At 43.9% G+C, this 16286-nt stretch overlaps 1 protein-coding gene across 2 annotated transcripts in view; it reads right to left on the reverse strand.

The window, feature by feature from the left end:
- Positions 1–5193: 5193 nt before the first annotated feature.
- The window catches only part of Hmgcr (HMG coenzyme A reductase), a 109588-nt gene continuing 98495 nt past the window's right edge, over positions 5194–16286 (reverse strand). For both annotated transcript variants that reach the window (XM_084599535.1, XM_084599534.1), the window contains 6 exons: positions 12668–12774; positions 12356–12419; positions 10614–10754; positions 6556–6714; positions 5673–5824; positions 5194–5356 (listed from right to left, as the gene is read on the reverse strand). In XM_084599535.1, the coding sequence (XP_084455661.1) occupies positions 5269–5356; positions 5673–5824; positions 6556–6714; positions 10614–10754; positions 12356–12419; positions 12668–12774 (711 nt within the window). In that variant the 3' untranslated portion in view covers positions 5194–5268. The remainder of the gene's footprint in view (positions 5357–5672; positions 5825–6555; positions 6715–10613; positions 10755–12355; positions 12420–12667; positions 12775–16286) is intronic.

A 16286-nucleotide genomic window follows, 5' to 3' on the forward strand; every position in this document is an offset into this window, starting at 1 on the left:
GAATTTATCAAACTTTAAGGACCGAAAAAAAATAGAAAAAGCTAAAGAATATGCATTTCTTTTTTCATTTTTTTTTTAAATCTAGCACGGTTTGACAATCTTAATCACGGGATCTTATCTTGCTCGCAAGACTCATAAGCAATGTTTTACTGTCTGCGAAATCCACAGCTTGTGTCGTGAAAGGGAAGCTCCAGAAGAGCTCAATTTGAAGCTGTGACTGCGATCAGCCTGTGACCAAAAGCGAGCCCAGTACAAAAGCAAAACAGACAGAATGTTGATTCAAAAGCAGGCAGAAAAAAGACAAAGAAAAACAGCAACCAAAAGGCGAAAGGGCAAATGCCGAAAGCAGATCAAAGAGCAAGTCGTAAGCAAAGAAAACTGACGAGCGTGCACATCTTCAGCCCTTGATTTACGCTTTCTGTGGGCTGGTGATGACTAGGTGGTTTTAGAAATATTTTAATTAAGGGAAAGCAGGCTATGGATATTAGGTTATATATTTCGTGCACAGAGCAGGATGTTCCAGCATCCATAAATATTAATTTTGGCAGTCTTGACCTCCACTGCGGCGTCATGAAATTCAATGCTGCTGCGCGTTTCCTAACCTGCAGACGCCCGAAATAACTTTCACATGTACCACCTTAGCACTAACACAGAAGCCATAACTGATGCACCTCCTGCACCATCTGACGACGGGAAAGTGAGCCTATCAATGAGACAGCATAAGAACAACCTTGCTGTTCATGAATGGCCCAGCAAAATACTGAAAACTTCCAAGAGCCGCATAAAAATTCTACAGCTACACCCATTAAAAACATGCAGTGCCTAAAACACAGTGTTGAAGTATTGCTCCAAAATCGCATGTACCACAACGGCCCTCTTCTCAGTGTGAAACTGTACCAGTGGTGCCAATCGTTAATGGCCCCTTTGCGTTACGGAGATGCTTCACATACCACACGAGCTGTGACCTGTGCGGTGAAGCACCCTCAAACCGCAACGTTTCGGCTTAAGAGTGGAAGAGGCACTTAGATGCATGAGAAAAAGCTATGAGTAGGCATTGGAGTGGCGTCATGCCATCTCAAAGTAAAAACTAATTAAAATGGCATTCATATGTGCTGCAGTGTCCGAAACATGACTGGCCATATTACGGCCACAGGAAGTCGTCCCCAAGTATGGCAAATTTTATGCTTATGGCGCAGAAATATTCAGCTATATCAAAATGGCACAATTGGCACTGCTGTTGCACCTCTGTGCTTGACCATAAGCCAAGATTAGCTGGCCTAACTTCTCGTGCTGGTATGACAAACGGTGAATAAAAATTATTTCCTTTATCAAGGAAGTTCATTCAGCACAAAGGCTTGTCACTGTACTGAACTATTCTGTGGATTTTGCCTTTATGCCTCCTCCACTTCAACTTCGCATCTTTGTTTCAAAACTTTAAATGCTTGCCCACTGTCATTTACCTGTGCGGTTTTTATATGGGCATTATATAATTTTTCGAACCTAAAGCTGAAGTCAGATCTAGCGCATTTTTTGTACCCTAAGAAAAGGGAAAACCTTTTTGCTTTCTCATGCATTGCACTGCACGGCATAGAAGATTGATTAAAAAAATACCTGCTGTGGCTCGGTGATTAGTGCGGTAAACAAGGGCGTGAATTCGATCCCAGCTGTGATAGCCACTTTTTGGTAAAGGCAGAAAGCAAGACGCCCATGTAGGTACCCTCAGTGGTTAGAGCGCTTGGCTGCTGCACCCAAGGATGCGGGATGAAATCCCAGCCGCACAAGCCTCTTTTCGATAGAAGTGAAAAGCCAGGTTCCTCTGTGCTGTGTAATGTTGGTGCACATTAAAGAACCCTAGGTGGTAAAAATTTCTGAAGGCCTCCATTACACAATCCCTCAGCCTGGGTAGATTTGGATGTTAAACCCTATAGCAAAATCAAGCCAGATAAATGGAGTATAGTTCAGATAACGACGACAGGTTTAGAGAGTATTACAGGACAAGCCTGTTTTCAAGTGATATTTGGCAATAAGGGATGATGTAGTGGAGAGGCTTGGTAGTTTCTACCACCTGCAGTTCACACTCATGTTGCACAGTGTATAGACGCTTTGTGTTCTGCCTCCATTGAGATATGGCCATAGTCGCCTGGATCAAACCCACTTCCTTATGAACAGCACTTGAGTGCCCTAACCAGTAACCGATGAGCCACTGCAGCAGGTCAGAGAAGGTTACAGTGAGAAGTGCAGTCCTGTTTGGTCCAAAGAAGCACACTTGCTGCATGTTTACGCTTTTTCTCTCGGCCACAAGCGCACACAGAAGAGTTCCAGTACTGCCTAGCCTTCCAAACAAGCTGGGTGCTTACCACTACTGTTGCAAGAAGAGTCTACAATAGGTGCCATGCAGTAGTATCGGAAGCTAGGTTCTGCACAGTGGGAGCACTGGTCAAATGTTGGTAAAGCCTGGTTGGGCTAGTGGTGCTCAACCACCAAGATAAAAACCACTCTGACCTGCAGCAGCCACTGGAGGCCTCCTCCACAAGGGTTAGATTGCAGGGAAGAAAATAGTACTACCGCGGACAAAAGCCAGGACCACGCAAACAGCAACCAAAGCGCATAACTTTTGTATCAGCTAGAAGCCTCGGACCATACCTGTCGATGTGAAAGTTGGACTTTCGTTCTTTCATGTGTGCTAGAGAAATAAGGTGATTCGTTCACATCTTGCTTCCAGTCCAAAATCGTCACATGTGCTATCCAGATACTTTTATCCCCGACAGTACATAACAGAGGTTACGAGGGTGTGTGTACACTGCCTGAGGAAGGATGGTAGATAGGTTTGAAGTGTGATCTCTATTGAACAGCAAAGACTACCAGCTATGACGCTGATATCTTGTAGTAACCTACAACCACTCAATACATACGAGCACTGGGTACAAGTGGCTAGCAGCACCAATTGATTGGGAAACCTGAAAGGTGCTGTCGACTGTCTTCAGATGGTGAAATGCTTTTTTGGAGGTTGGCAGAAAGATGGATTGTTATGTATATGCTACTATATGGAGAGCTGTCAGGTAGGGCTTTGGGGGTGTTTAAAAGCATCATTTCGAAGAAAAGGGTAGGAGCGGTAATACAGTCGAACCCAGATATATCGAATTTTGGTTATATCGAACTCACGGAATATCCCCTTGAAAATCCCATGTGAAAGTATAGGAAAGCCGCGTCATATATCGAACTTAATTTCATCGGTCGTTCGATATATCAAACTCCGCACCACGCACTGGAAAGTGTGCCTTCCCCAAAGACGATCGCATCACCCTTGGCCGTTTGCCGCGTGACGTTTTCAAGCCACGCGCGGAAGGAATGAAAGGGGACAGTTCGGCGACGGCTGGTCTGGGCAGTGCCGCGCCCATTCCCCAAAGGCGCGCATCTGCAGTTATTGCTTCCCGCGCACCAACCCATGATGTTTGCAAGCCATGTGCGTGGGTGTGCCCATCCTTTTGCCGAGCCATCTCTCCTTCAGCACGCGCTACGCATGCGCCAAGCCAGCTCAGCCCGTTTTCAGACAGGCGTCGGACGCTTTCTCCAGCATGTGTTGCTAACCCTCTGCGCGCGGCGGCTGACGTGGCTATGGCGCCTGCGGACGTTAAAAAGCGGCAGCGTTTTTTTTTTTTTGTTGTTTTTGTTTTTTGCTTGCTTTCTTTTCTTCCGAGTCATCCTTTCTTATCGTTGTGCTGTTCGGACGTTAAGAAGCGGCAGATTTTTGGTGGAGTCGGTCAGCTGCTAAGATCATGACGCCCGCGTCTCAAGCGTGGCGTGATAAATCGAACCAGGCTTGTGCAATCAAGCCATCACGGGCACTCTGCCAAGTTCGCAAGCTCGTTCCCCGCGCGCCAGGACGTTATCGCTGCGCAGCATCTTGGCACGCTGCCAAGAAACGAGCTGCGGATGAGACGACCCAAACGGAGTGCGACATGCAAGCGAAAACACTGGCGATTTCTGCCGCGGCGACACAGCAACCTTGTTTTCAGCTGCTGCGGTGGCTCGAGCAGCGAGAGGGACGCAGTTCCAACAAGTTTGAAATTTTTTGCTCTGTCGCAGCCGCTCGTCGCTGAGGTCGCTCAATCGCTTGCATGTGAGCGAGCTGGCCTTCACGCATTTTTTTTTTTTTTTTTTCAAATTTTCGGTGCAGAAGTGGAGGGTGGGTTCATTATGCGAGTGGGTTAATTACGCGACAAATACGGTATCGTTTTTTCGCATCGTAAGTGCCGTCACAAGCAGATTTCTGTATATCGAATTATCGATATATCGAACTATTTCGCGATCCCCTTCGAGTTCGATATATCCGGGTTCGACTGTATTGCATGATGTGTGGTCGTTTAGAAAAGTGTGTGTTATACTAACCGAGAACAGTCCATCACACTGAAGTGCAGCAACCACGTAGTGAATGCAACAGTCTGGATAAGAGGTAGCTGGAGAAGGAGGCGAGAACAACTGTGACTTTCAGCTGCCCCTTATCCCGACTGTTGCATTCGCTATGTGGCTGCTGCACTTTAGGGTGCCCTGATGGACTGTTCTCGGTAGTATAACACACACTTTCCTAAACAACCACAAATCTTACACTGTTAATGCTCCTACCCTTTTCTCTGTAATGTCTCTTTCAAACGCCCCCAAAGCTCTACCCGGGAGCTACTCAGAGGCGAGAAAGACTGTCACTTGCGTAAGAATGGACAGAGGTCTTGCCTTTTTATTTTGAACTGCATTTTACCCTTCGGGGAAATATGGCTTGCTGCACTGCATGTCACTTGGAAGTGGTCTAAGCTAGCGGAAAATGGCTTTTGTTCATGTCTGTATGCAAAGTTGGCACTACATGCTTTTTTTTTTTTTCTTCACGCACCGGACGAGGTTTCAGCGAAGCTTTTGGAAGCATCATATAGTAGTAGTAGCACTCATTTTTGCACCTTGCATCTGTGCATTGCAAGCAAAAAATAAAGTTTGAGGCAGTTTATGCCTTACTGCAAAGAAGGATTACTGTAAAGAAGGACTAAGGGAAGCTTTTGGAAACTATGTCCAGTAGTGCTCATTTTTGTGTCTTATTTTCTACACAGTCATGCAAAGGAGTCAGGTGGCATGGGTTCGAAGGTGGAGTAGTTTAGTGTGCTGTGTAAAACTTTACAGTGCCATTTCATCCCTGGACAGCAACCAGAGTGATCTGTGCTCCCATTTTATTCAACAAGCTCAGCACTTGTTGACGAGTCGTAGTTGCCAGTGTTGCAGCATATGCTAGTGTGGGGCGAGTAGTCCTCCAATGGTCTTGGGGCTTGTTGGAGACTCGTCATCTGCTGTTGACTGAGCCACGTTAACACTTGACCTGGGCAAAGTGGAGGCAATCACACTACAATTGTGCTCAATAAATGTGCTATTGACACAGAAGTGAGAAACATGCTCAGGTATGAACAGAGTTGCCACTGGATAACTGATAAAAGAAGTAAAGATTGAAGTGAAACGTAGCCAAGCCTAGTTGCATCTATTATCTATGGTACTAAATTTGGTGCAGCCTTCATATATAAGTACAATAAAAGCTCGTTATATAGACGTTCAAGGGACCAGAAGGTTTGAATTATCCGCACAGGGGACACCCTGTCGGCAAACGGAGTCCACACGATAAGAAATAATCTAGCACGCACCTGTTATGCCTCATGTGAGACTTGACTAGATGTCCTGCTGCCAGGGCTGACAGCAGGGAGAGTTCACCAGCCAGCACAGTGGCACACACCACTCGTGCCAGGGTGCAGGCATGTGCACCAGGCTGCTCACTTGAGCCTCGCACACCAAGGAGCTGCAAAAGGTGGTGGCTGGTAAATGCAAGTCTCCTTCACTATCGCAGGGGTGGACACATTTGGTGCCACATGTCCATTATTCACTGCACAGTGTGATCAGCAATATATGTAGCAATATTACTTGTAGTTTGTGTCAATCATGTAAGAAGGTGGGAGTCATTCAAGGTCGCATCATCAGCAGCAAAAATAGACTCAAAATAAATACATATACAGGCAGGAATGCTTGTCCCTGTCTAAAGGAGGGTACAACTAAAATTCAGCTGCAAATGTGCCCTCAAAAGAGGCTGTCCTGCCGATGGCATTGGCTAGTTCTCATGTCGCGGTTACGTCTCCCAATGTGAAATCTCATAAATGGCAGGTGCATTTGTAAAATGGGATTCATCGCAATGTCATAAAATTCGGTCAATGCACTGACTTCTGAAGGGCCACCTGGGAGAGGTATTTGCTACTGCCTCCATGGGCTATGTATTCCTTTTTATCATCTGGGCTTGTATAGTATTTCTACAGTATAGCTGTAGCTATACTAGCATAGTATAGTGCACAGCTGTAGTACATTTCTCTCGCAAGGACTGTAGAGGACATTACCACCACCAACAGGTCGAACTAAACACCACAGTATGGTGCTGTGCCTACACCGTATACATGAGCGTCTTGCAATATTGAATATAATACCTGTTCATATCAACTTCAATGACTTTAAAAGGGTGGTTTTTAAACTGAGGTTACATACCTCAAGCATGGTTCCTTGTGGCTGCAGCACTGTTCCTCCACCGACGGTACCAATCTCGATGGAAGGCATGGTGCAGCTGATGTACAAGTCTTGGCCCGTTGCACCACAGGCCTCGACCAGTGTCAGACAATTCGAACTTGTCACATTCTGTGCTGGGTCCTAGAAGGCAATGTTCGTGCACAGGTCATCAAATGCCACGACTTTCAGTGTTGCTCAATCAGACCTGCTGTACGAGCAACTTCTTCAGCAACCTACAAAGTGGACACTACTACTATGGTGCTGAACGGTCCTGGGTTCACAAATAAGGAGATGCTACAATGATTGGACTGTGCGTCTAAGATAAGAGATGCGAACGGAGTGGTATAGCCTCTATATAACCAAAAGCACCAGAAAACTGAAAATTGTGCAACCGCAGGTAAGCCAACGTACACAAGAGCTACTAAAGGCCAGGCAGGCAAAAGGCTCCAAGCAACTAATGCTAAATGGAAAATCCCAAGGAGAAACGGTGAACTGCATGAAACACGTTGGCCCTTGCTGAATGAAGAGTATGTAATGCAGACTTTTATTGCATGTTCAGTTTATTTAGAACGACTGCCAGTACAGTTTCCATGGGTACAGTAATCTCTAGGTGGCAGTTGAGCCAGGAACCGGCTATCTTCAATGTTCTTTCCAGAGGATGAGAAGCTTCTGTGCAAGGCAACACTGCCTTGTTCAAAAGATGAAAATGATTGGTCTGCAACTTATGGGTGCAGCTGGTTGGCGGAATGAGCCCGAGTCGAGTACTGATGACACCGTTTGGAAATTTAAAGCAGTTGTTCCAGCAGTGAAATGTTCGGCCTATTTGCAAATGTCTTTGTTATAGGACTATAGACACCTAATTTTTTGGTTATCATTTGTAATGATGCCTAGGACATTACTGTACTCTGATCATGTCACATTCGCCTACAACTGCTGAATAATTTATAATCTAATTTCTTTTCTCACCTGTTTCGGCTTCAACAGCCGAGCGATGGCTGTGACATCACAGTCAAGTCTAGGTCATGCGAGGGATGAAAATACAGCGATATAATCATTGCTGTGCCATTTGATTTCACTACAGTGATAAAGCCAGCCTGCCTCAAGGACAGGAATCACTACAAGCGAAGAATGAGCAATTATATCGCCTTTTTTCATGCCGGGCATCAAGACATGATTGTGACGTCACAGCCATCCCTCGGATGTCGAAACCGGAACTGGTGAGAAAAGAAAATTAAATTATATAGTGGTTGTAGGCAAAAGCTGTGTGCGGATCGATATACAGGAATGACTTACGCATCATTAACAAGAAGAAAAATGCCACCAAACATTGGTGTGCATGGCTAAAATCACGGTTTAGTCAAAAATAAAATAAAAATGTCTTCCAATTTCTGTTTGGATTCAGCAATAAAGTAACTTCTCACCAAGTTTGGTTATCTGCATGGTAGAACACAGTAAAATGAATCATCTCAAATGGTGGGGCGCATATCCACCGCAGAAAAGAAAAGGCATATTATGGGTCAATGGCAACTGCCGATTGCCTAGTAAACCGAAATGCAGCATGTGAACTTCAAGCGCTGTTTTACGCCATCAGGCGCTTGGCTAACTGTTAACCAGAGTGTTCAACAAGCTGGAGGTAGTTTATGAAGCCCAGACGAAGAGGCATGCAACTAAGGCAAGCATTTTAAGAGGACAGACAAGCTACTGTGAAGCTGAAAAAAAAAAGATTCGAAGCAATCGCCACAGAGCAGCATCGTGTTGAAATTTTTCTAAGTTTGCACTTTTTGCAACAACACAGTTGTTAGGGAAACTATCATTTCCAAACTCTTTCCCCAACAGCTTTCAAGGTGGTTTCTGGAGTAAAATTTTGTCGGCAACAAGGAAGGTACTTCTTGGATCCCTAAATATTCTCTAAGAGAAAAAATGTTCAGATTAATGACTAAGATTAAGAACAAAAATCATTTATTTTTAAAGCGCCGAGATTTTTGCAAAAATGGCCTTATCCTACGGATGAACTACCTAGAAGGTATAATACCAAACTATTAGTATACAGTCGTGCCCCGTTAATATGACCCCCGTTAATATGGACGACCCGAATTATGGACAGTTTTTCTGGGGACGAAACCTTTTCAATGTATTTATGCCTCGTTAATATGGAAACTCGCTGTCCGGACAATGGACAAGGGAAGAACGCACGCCCCACTTGGGTCCATGTATTTTTGTCTCGTTAATATGTACAGTGCTTGAAAAAAAGCAGAGTAGTCCGAACGCAAGTTAAAGAAAGGCACGCCGCCCGCGAACCCACGCGACAGCCGATATGGCAGGATGCCTGAACCAGTCCTGTGGGGTTGGAAAGAACCAAAGCCTGCGTGCAGCCGTACTAAGGGAGGGGGGGGGGGGGGAGCGGAACGTACACAGAAAACCGAGGGTCAGCGTAAGAAAGACCCCGAAAGGGGGGAACTAGGAGATTTCTGGGTGCAGCGGAAGTGCCGCCGCAGTCGGGAAAACAGCAACATGTGGTTGCAATAAATTCTGCTGAACGTGAACAGAGAGGCCGGTAAAAGCGCAAGAAAGAACTGACAGGAAGAAAGACAAGTGTCTACAGTGGCGGTGGGAATTGAAGTTTTCTTTCCCAAAGCGCAATGTGTGTTCCATGGAGCCGTTAACGCTTTTCGGTGAGTTAGGACACACTCACAAAGTAGAGCGACAAAAAAAAAAAAGGCGACGTACGAACACGCAACCGGGACCGGGCGTCCCGTCCTGGACGCGCTTCCCTCTCATGCTCCTGGTTTTCGTCCCTGTTGCGCTGCCGAACTGACAATCTTTGCACACTAGGCGGTCCGTATGTCGGCTTCGCTTTAAGTCAACGATATGCGGCCTTGACAAGGTCTGAGCCCGTCGTAGTCGGCTACCCGTCGTTCTAAACTGTACTTCAGCTTGCAGTGTTTGTTTTATGGGAACACATAAAAATGGCGCCAAGAAGATAGGATGTTCGATAGCCCTCTGCATAGCAGCTTGCCAACTTGACTCCCTTGCTTCCTTACAGAAACAGTACAAGGCAAAAAAAGAAAGTATCAGAACGGAAAGGCAGAAAGGTTAACTAGGCAAAAAAGTGCACAGCATCAGGAGCCTGTAGCCCCCAACTTGAGTCTGGCTTTTGGCAAGGCGGTAGTTAAACGCAAAAGAACAGAGCTGAACGTAGACGCGAAGAAATCTGTGAATACAAGCGGCAAAAGCCATCTCACTCAATCCAAGCTGCGAGGGACTAGTATCGACAGCTCAGCTGTTTTCTCGCCTCAGGAGAATCTTAAGCAGCTACTTAGCGGCTACTTTGCTCAGTCAAGAGGCCATTTTGGAAGTGGCGGTGAGTAGAGAATCAGACGCTGATTCATCGGCCAGTAAGGAGTTCGTGCTCGAAAGTTCGACCAACACAAAGCCCAACATCACGGGTGTCATGGTAAGCGAGTCGTTTCAGACTGCACTAAAATTTTTTAAGACAACAATGACAAGGATAATGCACTCAAAATTGCCGGTGTTCTGTGGAATTTTGAGTCCAGTGCACACAGTTATGTACAACAGCAGTCGTTAATTACAATTCTCTTTTCTCAATAAAATCCTTTTTGTTTTTATTCAATGCTCGTTATTATGGATGACTCGCTTTATGGACAGTTTTGGTCGGAAACCAAACTGTCCATATTAACGAGGCACAACTGTATCTTCATTATTCTTGAAACAATAGTTTTCCCAAGCTGACATACTTAAATGCTAGATATACAGCTATTACTTTTTTTTCTATTTGGGCCAAGGTGATGAAATTTAGATTTTATTCCGATAAGAGGAAGATAAGTGAACCTTGAAAATTTTATCAAAAATTTTTGAAGCAGTTCAAAAGTTTAGCCTACCACCTCTACTCAAAGGGGCAGACAGTGGTTCACCTGTGTCGCAACAAAAAAAGTTGGCTTGAGTTGTCCTCGATGAGCAGCTGGAAGGCAGCCAATACAAGTTGCATAAGTAAGGATGAGTAGGGCAACACTGTCTCTTACCTGGCCAGTAGCAATGAAGATGGCTGTGACGATGTTGGCCGCCTGGGCATTGAAGCCACCCACACTGCCCGCCATGGCTGACCCAACGAGATTCTTGCTGATGTTGACCTCGATCAGAGACTTCACATTCGTTTTCAGGACCTGCATAGTGGGTTCAGCCCCAATGGCTTACATCCTTTTACCGAGGCTATAATGAAACTATGACAGCCTCATTCCCACAGCTCTGGAAAAGGTACTAGTGCACAGTTGTTTATTTAAATGCACTCAACAATTATGCTAGCCCACTTGTGGCAATGAGGCTCTATCACACAATCACATCATGCGATCATGTGGCACATAACATAGCAACCACAGTGAAAGCACGCGTTCCCTAAAAATGGCAACTCCCATCTCACTACTGCTAATAAATGCAAAAAAGGATGTGGCTAATTGAATAACCTGTGAAGAAGCCTTTATCTGAAGTAGGCATTCTGGTTGCTGGTGACGAGAAAAAGAGTGACACTTGAGTCCTGTTAGCATATGTATACATACTAGCAGGCCTGCTACAGTTGGACTTGTGTATAATGATGGCTCTCAATAACATTCTAGTAAACATACCACATTTTCTGGTCTATAAGTTGTGCCTTTACATACATCGTACCCCCCCAGCAAGCAGCTGGTTTTTTGTACCAAAAAAAAAAAAAAAATATCGCATTTGTTCATTGATTAAGCAGAATGAAAATGTCTTGAAAAAGCTTTTGAAAATGCGCAGATGATCCTTAAGCTCCAGCCATTTCGTTCGCTAGACCAGAGCATTGTTGCAGCTTTGCTTCTGTCCCAGATCATTTTCTCATTCATGCTTGTCCTTGGTGTCCAGCTCTCACTCTCTTGCACCTACTGAATGACATGCATCCTTCAACTCACAGGCAGCATCATGTTAAGCAAGGAGAACATGTGACATGTCCTAAGTCAAGTGACGAAATTGTGCTGTGTTGTGTTTTATGGCGCATAAGCAACTCAGGCTATCATGCGCCAAGCACAAGGTATATTGTGTAGTTTTTTTTTTTGTTTTTTTTGAGGAATGAAGTGTTACGATATCATAGTTTGTTTAGAAAAAATGTTTCTTTTAAGAAACTAAAAACACATGAAATGCCTATAATTGCATTTTCTCCTAGGAGAAGTGATGGATGGAGTGGTATCTGTTTGGTGTAAAATTGAGTAAAATGCTCTTTCCCTAGTTTTTCGAGTTTTTTACATGAAATTAAAATGTGGTTTATCGTCAGTCCCTGTCCACAGTCTTCACATATTAGTTATCTTCTTTCTTGAGAATGAAACTATGAGTAAGATGCATGTGTCCAATTCGAAGGTGACATAATATTACCTCCGTGAAGCGTTTCTGGTGACTGCATGACTTCCATTCTTCAACGTGTAGTTTGGTGTTTATTTCATTTTTCCATGAGAGACGAAATTAATGCCAAAATCGAAATGATAACATGAATAGACTGGATGCAGCAGCAGGAAGGTTATGTGATTCTATCCATGTGCTAGGATTTAAGAAAACTTAACTTTTATGTTTCACACATCTATTTTATGCTCCAACATACTTATATGATCATGGCAAAAGATGACACTCAGTGGCACATCGTCTTTGGCTAAATATAAGTTGCACTGTTGTATGACATGCAGCAATGAAAATTTCAGGGGAAAAAATGCAACTGCACACTGAGCAAATATGGTACTTAGAGCAAATATATATCACTTGCCTCTCTCACTACCCGAGCGGGTACTGTGGCTTCGCAGACGACAGACTTGCCCCTGCCTTCAATCCTGCGGAACAAGAACAAGAAAGTTACTTTCGACTGTGTAATGTTCTTTTGCACTTCCCACTACGGCAGGGCCCCAATCAAACTATTAACTGTTACTTCACTCGAAATTTCCTGAGCATTAATCGTGAGAGCTCTACTCGTCCAGCGCATCTACTTGAAGCATCGATTCTCTGGTCTTGATGGTAGCCACAGGACAGCAAGGCATCTACTTCATTTGTTTCAGGCTACCAGAGTAGCAAACGGGCTCACCAGTTCAGTGCAGTTGGCTTCTTGTCGGTGCAGTAGTTGCCACTGACGCTGATCACTTCCAGGGCCGGGAACACCTCCTGTAGTCTGCGGAGGGCCACCTCTGCACCCTGCAAGAGCAGTCAGCGGCATCATACACTCATTAACAGAATAGTATTTTCCACTCTGGTAAAAAAAGAAATTGTTGTATTGCATCTGTATTGGCTAATACACACAGAAGCTACGCTGCATTGTGTTGTCCAGCTTTTGTCTAGTCCCTCATCACCTTGATAAATTGCCATAAGGAACCTTGTAGTTCAGGTAAAGTTTAAACAAAGCTACGGAGTACTATGCTGAAGCTTTCCTGCAGAAAAAAAAAAAAAAAAAAAAACTTCTGTTTCTTTGCGGTGCTGGAATGCTGCATTTACTTGATTGCAAGCAGACCTGTTTTATAAATTTGAATCTTTAAGTCAGGGGGGTTGACAAACAACTGAAACCCAAGCAAGGCACCAAATATCAGAGGTGCTATGGCATGGTTACAATTCAAGGCTTACAGGATGTGGTGATACAGAGCACCTGTTCAAAAATATTTTTCCACACAAGTCGCTCATGGGAGAGGAGATAGTTGATAAAAGAATTGTAGCACCAATCGTGGTCGTAATGACACTAGTCTTAACAGCAGCATTTCTCAGGTGTATTGATAGTTGAGGCAGTTGATAGAAGAGCAGACATCAATATTGCATTTATCCACTCTATTTGAGCAATGAGCAGCGGCCAGCATAACCAGCGTTTTGTTGAACACATATGACCATCGGTTTTACTTGGCTGTTATTCTTCATCGATGCTCACGAGCATGGCACATTCAATGAGCATTATGCGCTTGTTCATGGTCTGACATGCGAAAGAAACCACTGCACAGCAGGCCACAAGTTTAACATATTTGGAACAAGCCTTTCAAGGACTTGCTCCATCTCCGAGTGCAAGAAATGGCTGGCAGCAGAAGGGCACAGAATAAAAAGGGTTTGAACTTGAGTGCTTGTGTGTGTCCCTTTCTTTTGTCATCTTTTGTGTGCGTGTGTGTGTGTGTGTGTGCACGCACAATTTTTCAGACATACAAGAGAGCAAATACATGCGCACATTCACAAGCTCTAGTGTGCTGAATTTTGCTTACATTTGTGGCAAAACTTTATTTTTCAGTGAAGGAAAGAAATGTGAGCAGATTTTTTTTTTTTTAACCAAGATTTCAGTTTTTTTATAAGATAAAGTAAATGTCAAAAATTGCACTTTTAAACATCTTGTTCGTTCTTGTCATATCCTGAAAAAAAAAAAAAAAAAGCCAACTACCGTAATGTTTTCCATAAAATTTCTTCCTTTCTCTTTCCTTATTTTTAAGCCACAATTCTCATTCATATTGAGTTGGTGCTTTACATTTTACAGGGTCTAAAATTGGTTTACAGGTGTTGCGAGTAAGTCCTGCATGTGTTTAAAAACCGCATCAAGTTTAACTTGTATGAAGTGGCTCTATCTGGCGGCCATTTAATTTGGTAACACTACACTCCACCATCTCTGTTCAAGCGCGCAGGTTTCTTGAACCTAAGTGGGCTTACTTTTGATCACCAAGCATATTCCATATACACAAGAGGAAGTGGTGTCTGAGGCTAACTGATACAGGTGCACCTCCGTTATTGACCATGGGAGCACCATCCCTGCAGAAAGCTGCTCGAGGCTTTGTGTGCTTCAACTCTCCAATATTGACGGTTGCATTTCATGCATATCGTGCAGCTTCAAGAGGACAGTTTCAAATAAAAAAGTATGGAAGCGATGCAGTAAATATACTGGAATAAAAAAAAAAAAAGAAAACCTGGGGTACACCGTAGCGATTTCTCTTTCGAAGGCTTTTTGCCTGCATGGGTGGGTGACAGAAACCAACAAGAGAAGTATTGGCCAGCAGATAGGCAGAGGAATTTCTCTGTTAAAATTCACTATTAAGTGCACATCTTGTGCTGTAGTAGAGCCCTGAAAAGACATGTGCTTTGTTGTGCTGCTGAACAACGTACTAGACATCACAGGCCCTCAATTTTAAATGTTCGGCATCATTATCTTTTTCCCATTCAGTTTTTATTTTTTTCCTAATGTTTTTATATAAAAATAAATTTCCATTTCATCTTACTTGAATGGTTTTGTTGCGAAATTGTAAACACTAAACGAAATATTAAAAGAACTGCCACTGCCGAAATTTACTTCGACACAAGGAATTTTCAGCATCATTCCTTGCCACATGCTTTATGATGTTTCATAGTTTTTCTTTCTTCCTGTATTAAACAAATGGGAGCGGGATGCTTGCAAGCCATCCTTCAGCAGATGACGAGGCACTGAAAAACCTTAACGCTAGGCTAAATCTTTCTAGGTTGAAGAAAGAAGTGAGCAAGATGAGTTGCAGTCATTTGCTTTGGATTTTTTCTATGCACAGCAGAAATTTTATTGTGATCATCATTTCAGTGCATCTGAACATCCTTGACATAATGAAGCATTTCACGGTGGGCCTTATTCCAGTAGTATTCCATGTGTGTGCACAACCCCATCAAATGCCAATCCACAAGGCATGCCCTCTAGAATGATGTCCAAGTTCACTGTGCATGTGTTCTTCCATGAAATGTGTTCTCTCAATTTATGATGGATAATTATTGTGCCATAATCTGTCACTATGTAGATAAAGAAAAAGCACACATGCAGTGAGCTAGTCTCCTTCAGGACCCATCTAGCAGATTAGCGCAATGTGCCCTCCTAGCGTACTACCCTTGATGACATCAAATGGTCCAGGAAGTCTCCCACACAAAACAGAAAGCGAACATGATTTTTTTAGCGTTGACCGCGCATCGGGGTGTTCCTGGGTGAATCTCTAACAGTCCTACGTTGCTCACGTGGAAGAACTAAGGTCTTCATGTCACGGTGAGGTTTGCACACTTGGAGAAAAACAGAATTTATCTCTTTTTCACAGTGTGCAAGTGCTGCCATGGATGTAAGAAAAGTTGGTGAGCCCTATTAAGTGGATCAGGAGTGCAAAAAGAGCCCGAGTGGTGGTTGTGTGTAGTTTGGCACTTTTGGCATGGGCAGCTCCACGCACTGTTGTGTTGCAGATGTTTGCAAAGTGTGGGATTTCAAGGGATGATAGAGTTGTGTGACTGCAGCAGAAGTGACTGCAACACTGGTGATGAAGACACAAGTGCGGACGAGGAATCCAGCGTCTAATAAATTTTCGCCGTGAAATGTGTCTAAGGGTATGCCTTTCTTTTTTACTATTATGAGATACGAGTAGGCAGAGGAGGTCAATTTACATTCAAGTTGATACTTGGGCATTCCCACGAACATAAAGTGTTTTTTTTCCTCAGGTCATTAATTTAACATACCTGGCATTAAATTTGGAACTAGGCTATTGAAACAATGCGATTTTTTTCCTTGGTGATCAAGACAATGACAGTAAGATTCACTACTAAGCCTGCTAACAACCAGAAGAAGCCAGCTTTTCAGTGGCCTTCGAGCAGTGCGGAGCGCACGAATGAAGAGGATGGCTACGAATGTGGAAAGATGGCACAGCCTGCTATGAACAACGAGGCAGGGCACAGAAAAAGGCGAGTGGAGTAGA

This window comes from Amblyomma maculatum, chromosome 3 (genome assembly GCF_055883805.1).
Source record: "Amblyomma maculatum isolate TAMU_Amacu chromosome 3, ASM5588380v1, whole genome shotgun sequence".
Lineage (NCBI taxonomy): Eukaryota > Metazoa > Arthropoda > Arachnida > Ixodida > Ixodidae > Amblyomma > Amblyomma maculatum.